We start from the raw sequence: 15,434 nt of genomic DNA, 5'->3' as shown, positions 1-15,434 counted from the left end.
ACAGCTATAGGAGAACTTTTTTGGTCATTTCACTGTATTTTGCATCAGATGGTTTCATTTAAATTGGATCTTTTAAGTTGTTAAGTAATGAAGACTATACATTTGGGCAAAAGGCAAAGATTGTGTCTGCGTGCGATTATCCCTCTGTGTCGGCCCTGTGTTTGACTTGAAACCAGTCCAAGGTGTATCCTCCTTTCACCTTGTCTTAACGGGAATGGGCTCCTCAGTCTGAATAAATCAGGGATAGAAAACAGATGAAAAATCTAAAAATCTGTTTAAGAGCTCAGGTTGTCCTTGTGAGATGTATTGCTAATTGTTTGCATGGAGTTCATTTTCACTGCTTGAATTGCCGAACTATCTCTTGTGACTCACAGGCTTTGTCCTCATTGAAGACTTCATAAGAAATGAAATGTGTGTGGGGTTTTTTGTGGGTGAGTCTAATTTCAAGCCTTTGAAGAAGTTGGAATAATATCAAAAAGAAAAGTTGGGTGAACTTAAAAGAATGTGAATTATACAATATGCAGGAGGAGAACTCGGCTCAGAAACCCCAGCCTGGACTGGACAGTGTGGGCCCTCTATATATAATGCACTGATCCTAACACCCAACATCTTACAACTTATTATTGTTTAAAATTTAACCCAAAACTAAATTTCCAATTGGATTAGTTGGAATTTTAGATGATTATATCGGTCACCTGGAGACATACACGTTCGGATTTACTCAGTTCAGTCCAAGCTAAGTGGAATTCACTCATCTGATCCAAGCAAAACTCACATGGGTTGACAGTCAGAGTGATGGGTTCCTTTGCCAGAATTGTCCTTGTCGCCAGGTACTGAACATTACAGGTGTAGTCGCTTCTGCTGTCTTCAGTTGTCAAATGGGCAAAGTACAGGTTACCGTCCTTCCCCACCACCACACGCTCACTGAGCTGGATATGGAGCAACTCTGAGGGAAGACAGAGAGAGAGAAAGAACGAGACAGTGATTTAAAATTATATTAGACACAGTTGGGGAAAAAAAGAGAAGGATAAGAGTGAGACAGAGGAGCTGAACAATAGAACAGAAAAGCGAGTGGAAATGGAAGAAGGGGGTATAAAGATACAATAGGATGTGGGAAGCAGAAGTAGAAGTATAATGATGACGAGATAGGGGATAGAGGGGGTAAGAATAGATCCGGCTCAGACTACAGAAGAGACTGACGAGGAAAAAAATCTGGGTTAGAAGAATACATGAAAGAATATACTTGATTTAGCGAAGGAGACACATTTAGACAGTACTGTTTCAGAAATGAGAGATCAGCCAGCACTTTCGTGGAGATGATACAAGTGGACGGCAGAAGGATGGATGCACAGTCTAAGTGGCAAATTTATTGAGGAGACAGGAAGCAGGAAATGGAAGGAGAGATGGAAAGGTAATGTACTCACTCCAGTCCATCCAGTGAATGATGGGCTCCATCGAGCTCTGCGGGGGGTTACACTTCAGGTCAATACTGTTTCCTTCCTCTGCTTTCACATGAACCTTTTTTTCTTTCTGCTGGGACGGGGGCACTGAAAAGAGACGATGGAAAAAAAAACCATACACACCATAAGTCTGTGTGGAAACGCGCTACTGGTAAACAAACACAAACACATGTGGGAATTTCCTGAGGCAATCTGCATCAGAAGTCAACTTTAACACACAATACGGCGGATAAAGAGTATTTACTCCTTTTTCACAGGAGCAACTTCTGGGATTTGCAGACAGCAGGTTGTCTTTTGTCTTTGCAGAAGTGGAATGATATGATTTGTGAGTCATGCGTTTCCTCCCCTCTGCCCATTGTGGATAACCCCACTGGAGCTCCTGAAGAGCGCTTCACATGACATCAACTCAAGAGCGTTTCTGGGGAAACGGTTGTCAGGGAAACTGTGAGCGAAGGAGGTCGCCCAGGAGAGAGCCAGTCACAGGTGGATGCATACACAGAGGTGCTCTTTACTTTTTGCCCAGGGGCCCTGAAGCGTTGCACGCGCATGTGTGTGTGTGTGAGTATGTGCTGATTATCATGTTATTGCATGCAATTACGTTCCGGGTGGCACTACTCCGAGCGCTCGGTGTGAGCCTCCATCTGCCAACAGATGAGCTCCACATGAAGCAGGACAGAAAAAGGTTTACACGGTGGCTGTGTTTCGCAGCTTTTATCAATCAGCTGCATGCAGGAAATCCACCACAGCACAGCTCGCTTTCAATCTGGACCCCGAAGGCACGAGCAGAATAACTAATACTGAAACTGACATTTGTAGGAGATACAGTATGTAATGCATGTGTTTGTTTGATACTCTTTCAAAGGCTTCGATTATTCTCTCAAGGCCACATACAAACCACCACAAGAGAAAGAGCAGGTAGAAGCTGTACATTGTCGTCGTACCGTCAATGATGAGTGTGGCCTCATTAGACATGGCTGTCCCCAGCTCATTGGATGCGTAGCAGACATATTTGCCTTGGTACTGCTTCACGGTGTCCATGGAGTTACTGAGAGTGTAGAATGCAAATGAGCCAGAGCCCTCAGTAACCTTCATCTCCGGGTCGCTGCCTGGGTCAAACTCCTCTCTGTCTTTTGTCCATCGGAAACTTGAAGAGGAAAAAAAAAAACAAACAACAGAAGATTCATTCAAATGTAGTTATTACACTCTCACTGCCCTCCCTCTGGGGACAGTCTTTAACACATACAAAACGCCCTTTAATGTCCCTGAATCTGATGGCGCCAATGAATTGCAAGAAAATTTACAGGAGGAGCCCCAGTGGGACTCGGAAACTCGAGCTGCTGTGTAATTGCGATATTCATCTCTTCCTTGCGTTCAAGCAGCTTTCTACTTCAGAGCGGCTAAGACACTCTGAAAAGATTGCTCGAGGGCTTAATGACATTTATCCCTTGTTGAAACAAGAACTCTGACTGCGAGAAGCTGTGCATTCATGTAATGCTAATATGTAGACGTCAGCTGAGCGAGGACACTGTCTCGTTTGCAAAAAATAAAAAATAATACATGAATAAAGGGGCGGACTTCTCCATAATTAATCTGGCTAGGATCTCAAAGATCTAACAAACCATGTGTAGTTTGTTATTTTGTTTTTTTTCAGACGTCCGTGTGAGTGTGTGCTGACTAACATGGGTGGAGGGTTGCCCGAGGCTTCACAGCTCATGACGAGGTCCTCAATGCTGAAGACGGTGACAGACTCCGGCTGTGTGGTGATTATCGGAGGCCTCTTTACTGCATAGACCAAAACCAGAGTCAGACAGCACAGGCACACAGCAAGCACGAGGATCAGGCTCGCACAGGTACGGATACATGCACACTCGTCAACTCGAATTCACATGACCTGATTTCATAAAGCACACGGCTCTAAGTCAAGAATATGACATCCACACATAAATAACCTCACTGTATCACGCACCTCTCCACAGGCACTTCAAATGTCTTAACAAACAGAAGAGGAGAAAGCAGAGGTAGCACTCATTTTCATAGCTTAACATCTAGTGATAAGTATATTCAGTCAATATCACTTAAAAAGACTCCCCGGAGAAAGAGATGAAATGTAGGCCGAGGAAAAGAGAAAGAGCGCGAGAGCAGGCGGAGAAAATGGGTTGAGATGAGAGGAAATTGATACAGCATAATTTAAGAGGGAGAGTTCATGTAAAAGAGATATATGGCAGAGAGTATCCTGAGATTGAGAGGTAGAGAAAGGAAAAGGTGGGAAAGAGTCTGTGGGGAAATGAAGCAGAGATTTGTAAGAACATGAGCAATGACCGCCAGAGGAGGTTTCTCTCCTTCTGTCATCCCTGTCCGAAACAACCACAAATGCCACAATAACAGAATCATAAAAGGCATCCATCTCCTGACAGGTGGGATGTTGTATTTCTGCTTTAATTCAATTCATATCAGAAAGTTTACACATATTTTCAGTAAGTGCACACATGAGCCATTTGCAGTGAATCGGAAAGACGTTGGTGATACTCATGGGTGAGTTATTCATTTGACTTTGAGGGGAATTGACAGGGGCACATGTCTGAGATGAATTTACATTATGTAGGTAAGTGGGTGATAGAGGGCACCGGGCTGGGACGGGGGGGGTAGACGAGCAAGAGGCGATGAAGATGGAGAGTCTGGCGGACGAACATGCAGTGCAGAGAGGGCACATGCAAAGCAACCAAGAAACAGAGCGGGGGGAGGCGATGATAGGGAGAGAAGAACAAACACGGGGTGAAATCACAGAGAGTCAGACGTGAAGACGGATAGGATGAGTGAGAGAGTTTAATGAAAGAATTCCCACTGACACGGGAAATAAGCCCACTCCCTCTGCTGATCAAATTGAAGTTTGGGCTGCAGGCACTTGCTCCCATTATTGGTGAAGGAGGAGGAGAGGAGCTGGTGCTTAGTGCTTTAACTCCTCTTTATTTCCCCGCGTCTTTGATCTGACAGCCCTGCTGCCTCCTTACAGACAGCCGCTCCTCACACTTCCTCCTCCTCCTCCTCCTGCAAAGAGCTCACCTTTTGGGAGCCAGTGAGTCTAAAGCACACACCCACATATGGAGAGACACACAATTTCACAATGCGACACTCACATCATCGCTCACAGTCACACTTGCACAATAAAAATACAGACTCACAGACACACACACTCATACACTGGCATAACACTGCAAATGCACATCAATGCCAGATTCATTAAAGTACAGCACACTGCAATGGTTTTATACTGTTGGTGGAGGGGAAATAATCTCTCTGGCATAATGAAAGTGTTTACAATAAGTTTTGCCAGCGCCTGCATTAAGACAGAACAGACATCAATAAAGTCAAAAGCACTTACGATCACTTATGTGGTCTGTTTGTCCACAGTGGGCAGAGTAAAGGCAAGGCAAGGAAAATAGTTTAGTTACAGTTAAGAAGAGATAGATAGATAGATAGATAGATAGATAGATAGATAGATAGATAGATAGATAGATAGATAGATAGATAGATAGATAGATAGATAGATAGATAGATAGATAATTGAACAACATTTATGATACATGCACCATAAAGAAGTGTAATGTCTCCTGTAATGGAGCGTAGCTTTTAACCTCAGCTTCCTTGACACAGATTCTAACGCCTTTATCGATCCTGACCGCTGCCTCTGTAACTCTCATTGACATGGATGAGGCTCCCTAATTGAAAGGCAGGGGACACCTTGACCTTTTACATCTTTGACCTGCTCCTCCTTCCTCCTCCTCATCATCCTCCCGTCGAACCCCCTCAGCAATCTCACCTCCACGTCACCTCAGCCCTCCGGGAATTAGAAGGTAATATTTACTGCTTCTCATCAAGCTTTGGGAGGAGTCTGAATGCGTACATTTGTGTTCGTATACGCACACTTTAGAAAATCGAGTAGGTGGTGAAGGACTGTGAGTCATTGGAGGTAAAGCTTAGATAAAGAGAGAAGAACTAAAGCAGCAGTGAAAACAATATTCTCTCTTCCTCCCTGGGAGCACTGTGGGCCGGCTGGAAGCAGCACAAGAGATGACGATCAATTTCCCTGCAGGGCTACAAGCTCAGCTGTATTTCTAATGCCCACATATTGCTTCAAGGAGGTGGAAGAGTGGAGGGAAAGGAAAAAACCTGGCTAGATATTTTTGTGTTATAACGTGATTGTATTACTCCCCAATCAGATCCTGGTTTGCACCAAAGAAATGAGATCAATACTGGGACTAATCAATGCAGCATGAGGAGATCAATTACAAAGTAATTAGACACAGCACAGGCACAGATGAGAACCGACCAAAGAAACCCCAGATTGGAGTATTTCGGCCAGAACAGATCTATTCAACGCTGAAGATACTGAAGGAGAAACACATGTTTATTCGGCTCATTTGCACAAATTAATCATGATAAAAGCTCGTTATTAAAGGGCTTTGATGAATCACCAACGCAATTAACACAACAAACAGATCTTTGAACCTCGTGGTAGCATTCAGCGACTATTGTTATGAATATGTTGATATGAATCAGTACTCACAGTTAGACGGTATGTGTATGGCTGCTTGGCTGGGCCAGACAGCCAGGAACATGAGGACCAGCACAAGGGGGAGGAGGTGAGAGGAGCAGTGCCCCCTACTGCAAACCTGCTGTCGCTGCGTGTGAGGCATTGCTCACTGTCCCATCAAAGTCCCACCTGCTCACACACGTATATCGAAACGCACACAGAGGGCGACCTCAGTCACACACGTGCTGAGCAATGTTTCTCCTGCAACAGGCCTCGGCTTAGCCTCATATGTTTCCTGTTCCTCCTGTCCTCTCCCTTTTGTCCTTTTGGTTTTCCTCTTCGAATTAGGTCCACGGCCTCCTGCTGGTCTTGTCTCTGAAAGATAAAAAAAAAAAAAGAGGGAGGGAGGGAGGACAAGAGGGGGCAGAGAGAGAAAGAAAGAGAGAGGGAGGGGCAGAGAGGGGCCATGTGTCAGAATGGGAGAAAAATTACCCTGCACCATGTGGTCAGACCACCAGACAGACTGAGACATAGAGTTAACACACCAATCAGGAGTCAACATCTCACACTCACACACACAATGCCTATCACTGAACCTGTTCCTGCAAAAGAAGGGGAAAAAAACCCTCTTCATTTGGTTTGAATTGTATGAGCGGTGGCCCATATGGAGAGGCCAGTCAGCAGGACAGATGGACAGAATACCACAAGGAGAGGCTGAACAGAGCCTCCCTTCACCCAGATGGGCCATGGACAGACAAACACAGATTGATGAAGTGTCAAATCTGATAATACGCAAGACAGACAAACAAATAGTTGATAATTAGGTTGACTGGTCTGCACTGCACCACATGAACTGAACAGTTCATAGTGTACTTGGGTGGCAGCGCTGTGATAAGTATGCGATAAAGATGCTATCGGTGGTGGTGAGCGAGGCAAGCCGCCCCTCCTGGAAGTCTATCTATTCTCCATCTGTACCCTTGGAGTCGGTCCTCGCCGCAACATGCAGTCTGTCCTCCCCCGCGGCACCACGTGGCGCAGCCCGCTGACTGTTTACACTACTCAGTATCACACACAAAGAACTGTTATAGCACACCACCATTAAGATGTACAAGTGAGACAAAAGAAAATGGCGACAATAGAGTGAGAGTCTGCTTTGGCAGCTCGGCGGACTGATTGAAGGAGTTTGGCTCAGCTCGCCGCTGTTTGCTGGCAGTGCCACAGCAGAGTGATGACTGACCTTGGAGAGCATGAGAAGGTCAGACAGGACAATAAATGAAGATGATGAAGGGTGGGGAGACGATGGCGGGCAGTGATTGTCCTTTATTTTCTTTTATCCCGTGGATAATGTCTAGCCAGTTAATTACTGTTCCTTTTTCATGTGCCCTTTGTTAAAAGTACGTACTGAACCAAATCTTCGAAGGAGAAACAGGAGTACGGGATTTGTCTACATCAAAAGAGACAAATTAGATTAAATTAAAGAGCAAACAAGAGCTGAGTCCTTAATAAGACAGTTTAAACTAACAGCATTAGGATTAAATGAGCCATTACACCCACTAGCCTGCCTTGTCAAGGGAAGGGGAAGCATACAGAGAGAGGGGAGGAGGAAGAGGAAGAGGAAGAAGAAGAGGAAGAGGAGGAGGAGGAGGAGGAGGAGGAGGACGACGAGTAGAAGCTTGACTTCAGGGAAGATGAAATGTGAAAAGTGGGATTGAAGAAGTGAGTGGAGGAGAAGGTGAGATGAAGACAGGGAAAGAGAAAGGTGGGGCAAAAGAGGGAGGAGTGCAGAGCAGAGGAGGGAGGATGGATGACAAAGGGTGACAGCTGAGACGCTAATCCAGTCCATGCACTTGCACACACACACACACACACACACACACACACACACACACACACACACACACACACACACACACACACACACACACACACACACACACATACACACTTGTGCAACGTCTTCCAATCAGTGTGCATCCTTCACTTTCATTTTGGTCCCGTTCCTCTTCTTTCGCTCTACAGGGATAAAGCCTGTTAAGCTGTTGTTGTTCTTTGGAGACAGGGAGCCAATTACAGTGATCCAGTCTTAAAACTGGCCCTTCCAACATGAACGATGAAGTCAGGATATTAGCACAGGTGGTAATGGGCTCCGAGGTGGGGGCTTGCCTATCAGTTGCCCCTCCGAAGAGATGGCGAGGGCCCACCGGGAAGCAAGGTGCTGATTAATGATGAGGCATGCCACAGCTTGTCATGCTGCCGGTCACCTTCCACAAAGGGAGTGTGCTGCATGTGCATGAGCTGGCAGTCAACACATTTGAGGGAAACAGAGACAAAGAAGCTTGTGAAGCAGTGACAGCCAGACAGATAGAAAGAAACAGGGCCGACACACACCTCCAGTGGTCTGATGGGGGGGGTCAGACGAATGAAAGGGTACGGTCTAGCAGGCTTCAGTCGGGAGGCAGAGCTCAGCAGAGAATATTCCACTCATGTTGAGCAGGAGCAGTAAAGGGGAACACTATAATGGGTCGGGAAGGGTGTGGAAAGGACTGTGACGTGCGAGAGAGGCTGAGAGGCTGCCATGTAACGAGGCCATACCAGCCACCCAAACATGCTGATGGCCCAGACTGATGTGGCCTGAGACACACACACACACACACACACACACACACACACACACACACACACACACACACACACACACACACACACACACACACACACACACACACACACACACACACACACACACACACACACACACACACAGACAGCCTCCAAGCTGTGCACACGGTATGGAGCCTGGTGGCTTGCTCCATTATCACAGGGGTGAGAGTCTGCCACTGAAGCAGATGCCTGATTTCACTTCTTCACAGTGTCTGCTGTGCAGCTGTCAGTGATCCAATCCCAGACCTGTTACCTGCTCCATTGGACAGGGTCAAAGGTCACCTCTGGGATGGCTGCTTGCAGCTGGGCTGAGATGACCCATCACGGTGTTTCTGAGTGCTTTTAAAAACTATTATCACCATCGGGATGTCAACGGGCACCATTAGAAATCACTCAATCACACAAAATAAAGATTGTAGGGCGACGCCGAGATTTGAGGGCGTGGTCGTTTTTTGTTTTTTTTCTGTAAGAAAGCCTGACAGCAGAGAATTAGATGCCAACAGGCCATGTATCAAACAAGCCAAATCGACCGAGTCAATTTTGTGGCGCCGTCAATTATTCATGAATTTCTGCTTTCAGGCGATTTGCTATAAAAACACAAATAACATTTCTGCTTTCACCGCTGCCATCATTAGTGAAGTTGAAACGCTGTATCGGCATGGCAGCATATTGCCCCCCTTGTCACCCATTAGATAGAAAATTGCACCCCACCTCGCCCTGTAAAATGTAGTAATTAACATTAAGCAGACATGTTCGGCGGTGCCAAGCACTCCAGTGCTTAATAGGCTCTTTTGTGTGTAGAGAAGGTGGGGCAAAAACACAAGAACAAACCTCTAGAGTCTAATCACAGGGAGGGTTTCTGGTCCCCTACGAGCCATCCGCCCACATAAACATAAGAAACTGTCACTGGTTGTGTCTTTACAAATTTAGGTCCTGCACTGATAATTTTTCTACACAATGAATCAGGCAAACACAAATGTTGACTGTTTCGATGCACTTTGATTGGACTTGTTGTTTTCTGTTTTTCACGGATGAACATGTGTGTGTGTGTGTGTGTGTGTGTGTGTGTGTGTGTGTGCGCGTGTGTGTTCAAACATGTGTGCAGGGCTTGTGTCCTGTCATGCCTTGCTTTTAAATATTAACTACCTCCAGCTGTGAAGTTGTGTAGGAGAAGAGGATGCGGGACAGAAGGAGGAGGGAGAAAAATAAATGAATACATGCCCCCCTTTACCCCTTCTTCTCCCTCAAGGGTTTGAATGTCTGAAGAAACATCAGAGAAAAAAAAACGCAGGAGGAGCAGAAAGGAGAAAGATGGAGTTACACGAGCATAAACAACGCTCCCTTAAAAACGGATGGATGGAATTAATGGAATTACAGAAGAAGAGCAGTGAGAAACTGTAAGGGTCAGTGGAGGGTAAAATTGTGAAAGGACGTCTAAGAAACAAGGTAATGCTGGTGGGGGGCAGATGATCAGGCGCCCTACAGAGTGAATTATTCATTGAAATCCCCTTCCTGCCGGCACAATTTGCCCCAAATTCACCTAAATTCATAATTCATTCTCTCCCCTTGCCATACATTGGGTTTGTTCCCAGATTGACGGTGACCATTCGTACCTGGCGTCTTTGGTGTGTCTGTCTGAGTCTCTCCTTCAGACCCTCCCCTTCCCCTCTCTCTGGCAGGGTCATACTTTATGTATGAGCCTGTTGCAGTGAGACAAGTCTCAGACCCACTTTGTCGCTACAGCAGAAAAATACCACAAATCATGTGAAATAATACTAGCTACCTGTTTCTGGTCTGCTCAACAATTCACCGTATACCACAGTCATTTGTCATTTATCATTCAACATTACAAAGGCGGCCTTTCGTAGAAGTCATCCTCACACTTCTCCAAAAGTGGCTCTACTTAAAGAGCCCAGGCTTATAATAGGGACTGTCCGAGAACTGATGAGTACCCATTTTCCTGTCCCTTTTTATATTATATTTTTTTTATCAGTCTTCTTCCCTCTCAGTCCCCTTGGTAGCTGACACTAAAAGCTTTCCTCAATTCCCCTCCGATCGCTTTCCACAATACATTCCGCCGTCCCTCCTTCTATCCTCTGCTTTCTCTGTGCAGCCCCTCTTCTCTCCATCACTCTAATAAACTGCTGCGGTAGCACTCTGGCTCGGACAACGGGCGGCGTGGCTTGCTAATTCAATATTTGCAACTTTAATGGAAATGGGTCTTTAAAGCACAGTGGGAGACCAATATCTAACCCATCCCGGTACTCTTTGTTTAAAAAGGCAGAGTGACACGTGTTTCTCGAGTGATGAGCCGCGGTCAAGCCGAAAATGGAAATTTACCAGCGGGAGAAAGCTGTAGCACTATAGAGTATCAGGAATCAGGCTACAGCAGACACCACATTTATCAATACCAGTATTAGCATACGCTTCGCTGTTAGATACTTTGCTGCTCCCGCTATTGTCAAACAGAACGCAGGTTATAGAGTTTATTGAAGCTTGAACCTCTTTCAAGGATCTCCACCTCACCGCAACCCCCCCCCCCCCCCCCCCCCCCCCCCGCTGTTTGGACAAGGGTTAAGGGTTCATATCGAAGTGGCACAAAGCAGGAGAATCTAAAGGTTGTCAAAGGAGACACGAGGGCAACCGCCCACTCCCTCTCCATCCTGGTCACCATGACAACAGGATCTCCACACAGCATCCCCCCTTGTACATACAAATTCAGTTATTCACACACATGGACGCTAACAGGTTTGCAGTATTACTTACATATGCGCACGCACGTACGCGCTCACTCACTCACTCTGATTCATACTGATAGACCTCATACCCCCAAACACACACACGCACACGCACACACACACACACACATCCATGCATATGGCGCCTGTCGCCGCACATGTTTACACATATCTCCACAGACACGGGGCAGAAAGTGCTTAAGTTTTTAAGGCATTTAGATGAATAAATATTTCAAAGACTTGCCCAAGTGAAAGTTAAAATACAAAGCAACACTCCTGAAGTCCTCTCTAATTCTCTATTTTCACTCACACAGTTCAACAAATAAACAGTTATCCAGCCTTTTGCTGAGAAGATACCTCTGGCGTCATTTATTTATTGATGTTTTCCCCCTTAAGACACAATGGGAATGATGGGGAGAAAAAAAAAGAAGTGGTGAATAATTCAAGCAGAAGGGAGAAGACTCATTAAGATATCAGTGAGGGCTGGACAGAAGACCAGAGAGGTGGGATTGAAGGGGTGGGGGTGGGTGGGTGGGGTTGTGGGGGGTTGTGGGGGGGGGGGGGGGGGGGGGGGGGGGGGGGGGGGGGGCACGGTGAAGGAGACGGGAAAACCAACAAAGAGAAAGAAGGCCAACACCGGTGGGAGATCAGAGGGGGCTGGTTAACAACAAAGTACACAACAAAAAGTCTGAAAAATTCATTGAAGGTGAAAACAAAGCAGAAGAGGGTGGATCGGGGAAAAGTGAAGTGTACATGGCAGATGTGAAGAGAGGAAGATCTGGTCATGAGATCACTGACCAGTAAAAGCTTCGTAATGATCAAAATGGGGAGTTACTCTAATGTGATAGTGTATCAGATTCCTTGTGTGTGTGTGTGTTCGTGTGTGTGTGTGTGTGTGTGTGTGTGTGTGTGTGTGTGTGTGTGTGTGTGTGTGTGTCTGTGTGTCAGTAAAGATCAGCCTGCGTGTCAGCAGGTCAGCTAATCTCTCTCTTGTCAGCTAATGGAGGCACTCTCTCTCGTTCTCTCTCTCTTTATCTCTACCTATCTCTCAATCTCTCAACCTCCAACATGTTTTCTATTGATAGATGATTCAGTAATGATTTCAGTGTGAGGCAGCTGATTACAGGAAATTGAAGTGTGTGGTGTTGTAAACAAACAATAAACCCAGTGGATAAAGTCGAGAGGTTTCTTTTGCGTGAAGATAAAATAGGTACAGCTTGTTGGCAGTGTTGTACTACAGATGATCTTTTTCTATTATATATATATATATATGCAATAAAAAACATGCAGGAAAATATCTCCACAGTCTTAAAAAAAGGGGAAAAAAAAAAAAAGCATAATTTCTTTTTCTGTACGCTAAGTGTGATACACAGCCAACTGAGCACTCAGTGTGCTCATGCAGACACTTTACACACACGAATATCAACTCTCCGTACGCTGCTGCATGGTTGCTTGTGGGCGCTGTTTGGCTTCATTAGCAACGACATCAGTCAGATTCTGCGCCTGCAGCACAAAGCGTGCTAATTACAGACACACCCTCCGTGTCATGCAGAAGACATAAAGTGTGATGCATGCAACCCCCCCCCCCCCCCCCCCACACACACACCACACACGCCACACAACCTTACACTTGAGATAAGATGAGCTAAGTAAGACCATGATGCCCTTCTTTGCACATGCAGTGATAAATATATACAGTTCATGAGCAAACGTCCCATGGCAGAATGTTTTAATGTCCATACAGAGAGTTAATGGCATTAGCTTGAGTACAGAGGACCAATCATGACGTTATGAAATTACGTGGACGATCTATTAGGAGTGACCTTCACTCTTTTCCTCCCTGCTTCCTTTTATGTCTCTCACTCCACCCTACAGTCTCTGCTTCCTCTCTCTCTTTATCTCTCACACTCAGCCTCTCCTCTTTTCTCCTTCTCCTCCCGAGTGAATAGCTTTGCTTGTATTTCTTCCCATTCTGACGTGCATTTCGACCTTCACTGCCACTTTTTTTTAATTTCTTTTACCTCTGTGACGACCACAACGGCCAGTGAGTCTCAGCAGCGATACATCAGCGGGTGTGTTTGTGCGCGGCCGTTCACCCCTTAGAGAGACAAATTAGAGCGAGATCAGACGGGTGAAGAGGAGATTTTATGTGTGAGTGTGCTGGTAAAGCCTTTGGGGATCAAACTGGAGCCAGGCGGGCCAGTTAAAAAGGAGCTGACATCAGTACAGTGCAAGTCAGTGTGAGCCCAGAAACCAGATGCAGCAGCTTAACACAGTTTGAGATGACCAAACCAGCTGCAACGACACCAGAGGGAAACCAGCTACTGAAGCAGATGCTTGCACTTTACATTTCTAAGTGAAAAAAAATTAAAACATACACATATTTGTAATTCTATGAAGATTTTTTCCAAACAGGTCACATTTGTTATTCAAGTCAGGCATGCATAAATGCAGCATAAAGCAGTAGAAGAGAACATTGTGAGATCCTCCAATGGGAGTCCCGTGAGCTTCAGGTGTGAGGGGCTGCATATGTGTGCTCTTCTCAGTGTCTGGTTTGCATCAAGTGAAGCGTGTGAGGGAGGCGTGAGGGGGTGTTGGTTTGTGTTGGCTGCAGCAGGTAGTGGTGTCTGAGGATGGGCAGTGCAGTCAGTCAGTCAGTCAGTCAGTCAGTCAGTCAGTCAGCAGACACAACGGGAGAGGCGGTCCCTCGGGTCAGGTGATAAGTGGCCCATATCACGCTGCAGGACACAGCTGCCAGCCACTCCCGTGACACGCAAGGACACGTGGCCACATCCGCTGGGAAAATGAGCACGGCACAACCTGAAGAGGAAGGCGGGGTGTGTACGTGACCTTCGACCTTCACCACGACACAACCGACAGCTCAGATAGGGACGCCCGAGAGAAAAACCACTAAAAACTGGAGAGCATCAGCAAAATATTTCATTTTCCTAATGTGAAATTGTGACTTGTCTTGTGCAGAGATCCCTGTCTTCTTTTTCTGAATCTTTCACACAAGTGATCCATTTACATAACGTCTCTGAAAGATCAATTTTTGACTGAAAGCTTTCCTGCAGACAGCTTTCTGCTAAGATGTTGAAACGTGCCAGAAACATTTGTCAAGGTCTGCTTAGGTTGGATGTAATCCCGTCTTTTCCACCACTTCAGGGAAATGAGGTGCTGGCAGGGAAGGTCACACAGAGTGCTTTGCTAACACATTTGCATGGAAGAGGCCCAGTGACTCAACAACAGTGGGAAGCAAGTGGGAAGCAGCAAGATATTTTTCTCCCGTTTTTAATCTGGGCTTGTGGTAACATGCAGGAGTCACACATTAAATTAGAGGAAGTCCATTAAGGAAAACATATGATGCTCGCATCCGTGCACAAACTGTAAAAGCTCACTGTTTTGTTAATGGACAAAAAAAATTTTTATTAATGCAATTAGGAGGAAAAACTGCACGAGTAAAAGCAATTATTCACCACAAATAACTGACTGCAGTATAAGTAGAAGAGATGAAGGTTTGGAAAAACAGCTCATGAGACCTGGTGAATCATATCTTTGAAACAATTAACCAGGTCAGACATCAGCTTCTTCACAATCCCATTAACTTTGTAAAAAGTTGCAAAAGCAGCACTTCCCCTTAAGTGCTCCTCATCTAATCAAATACAAGGTCTTCTGGGGCTGAGAGAGGAGACATAACATCTCTAAACACAGAGTAAATGTCTGTGGAGTGGGAGGGGAAGGAGGTGATGGTATGTGCATCATGAGGAGCGATGACATGAGAGAAAAGAAATTCACTATTTTCAATATATTTGTATCTTCCAGCAGAATAAATAAAATCAAATTTTTATAATGCAAACCGAATCAGAGGCCCTGCGCAACAATATTTTTCAAACGTAACTCAACCGTGCAGCTCTGGACACGAGTAAAGCGCCATTTCATGTGAGCACTAACATTCTCAATGAGCAATGGTATTGATCTGTTTGTGGCTCAATATGGAAATTTCTTCTCCTCCTGCTGTGTTTGCACTCCCTCTTTGTTCAGGCT

At 45.6% G+C, this 15,434-nt stretch overlaps 1 protein-coding gene across 1 annotated transcript in view; it reads right to left on the bottom strand.

Annotated features, from left to right (window-relative positions):
• The window catches only part of l1cama (L1 cell adhesion molecule, paralog a), a 39,751-nt gene that overhangs the window by 11,441 nt on the left and 12,876 nt on the right, over positions 1–15,434 (bottom strand). The window contains exons 2-6 of the mRNA XM_080470393.1: positions 6,025–6,366; positions 3,140–3,242; positions 2,402–2,604; positions 1,425–1,547; positions 776–946 (exon numbers count right to left, since the gene is read on the bottom strand). Of these exons, the coding sequence (XP_080326519.1) occupies positions 776–946; positions 1,425–1,547; positions 2,402–2,604; positions 3,140–3,242; positions 6,025–6,154 (730 nt within the window). The 5' untranslated portion in view covers positions 6,155–6,366. The remainder of the gene's footprint in view (positions 1–775; positions 947–1,424; positions 1,548–2,401; positions 2,605–3,139; positions 3,243–6,024; positions 6,367–15,434) is intronic.

Source organism: Lipophrys pholis (genome assembly GCF_963383615.2).
Source record: "Lipophrys pholis genome assembly, chromosome: 8".
NCBI classification, from domain to species: domain Eukaryota; kingdom Metazoa; phylum Chordata; class Actinopteri; order Blenniiformes; family Blenniidae; genus Lipophrys; species Lipophrys pholis.
The sequence above is the reverse complement of the archived record's forward strand: the minus strand, read 5'-3'. Positions and strand labels throughout refer to the sequence as shown.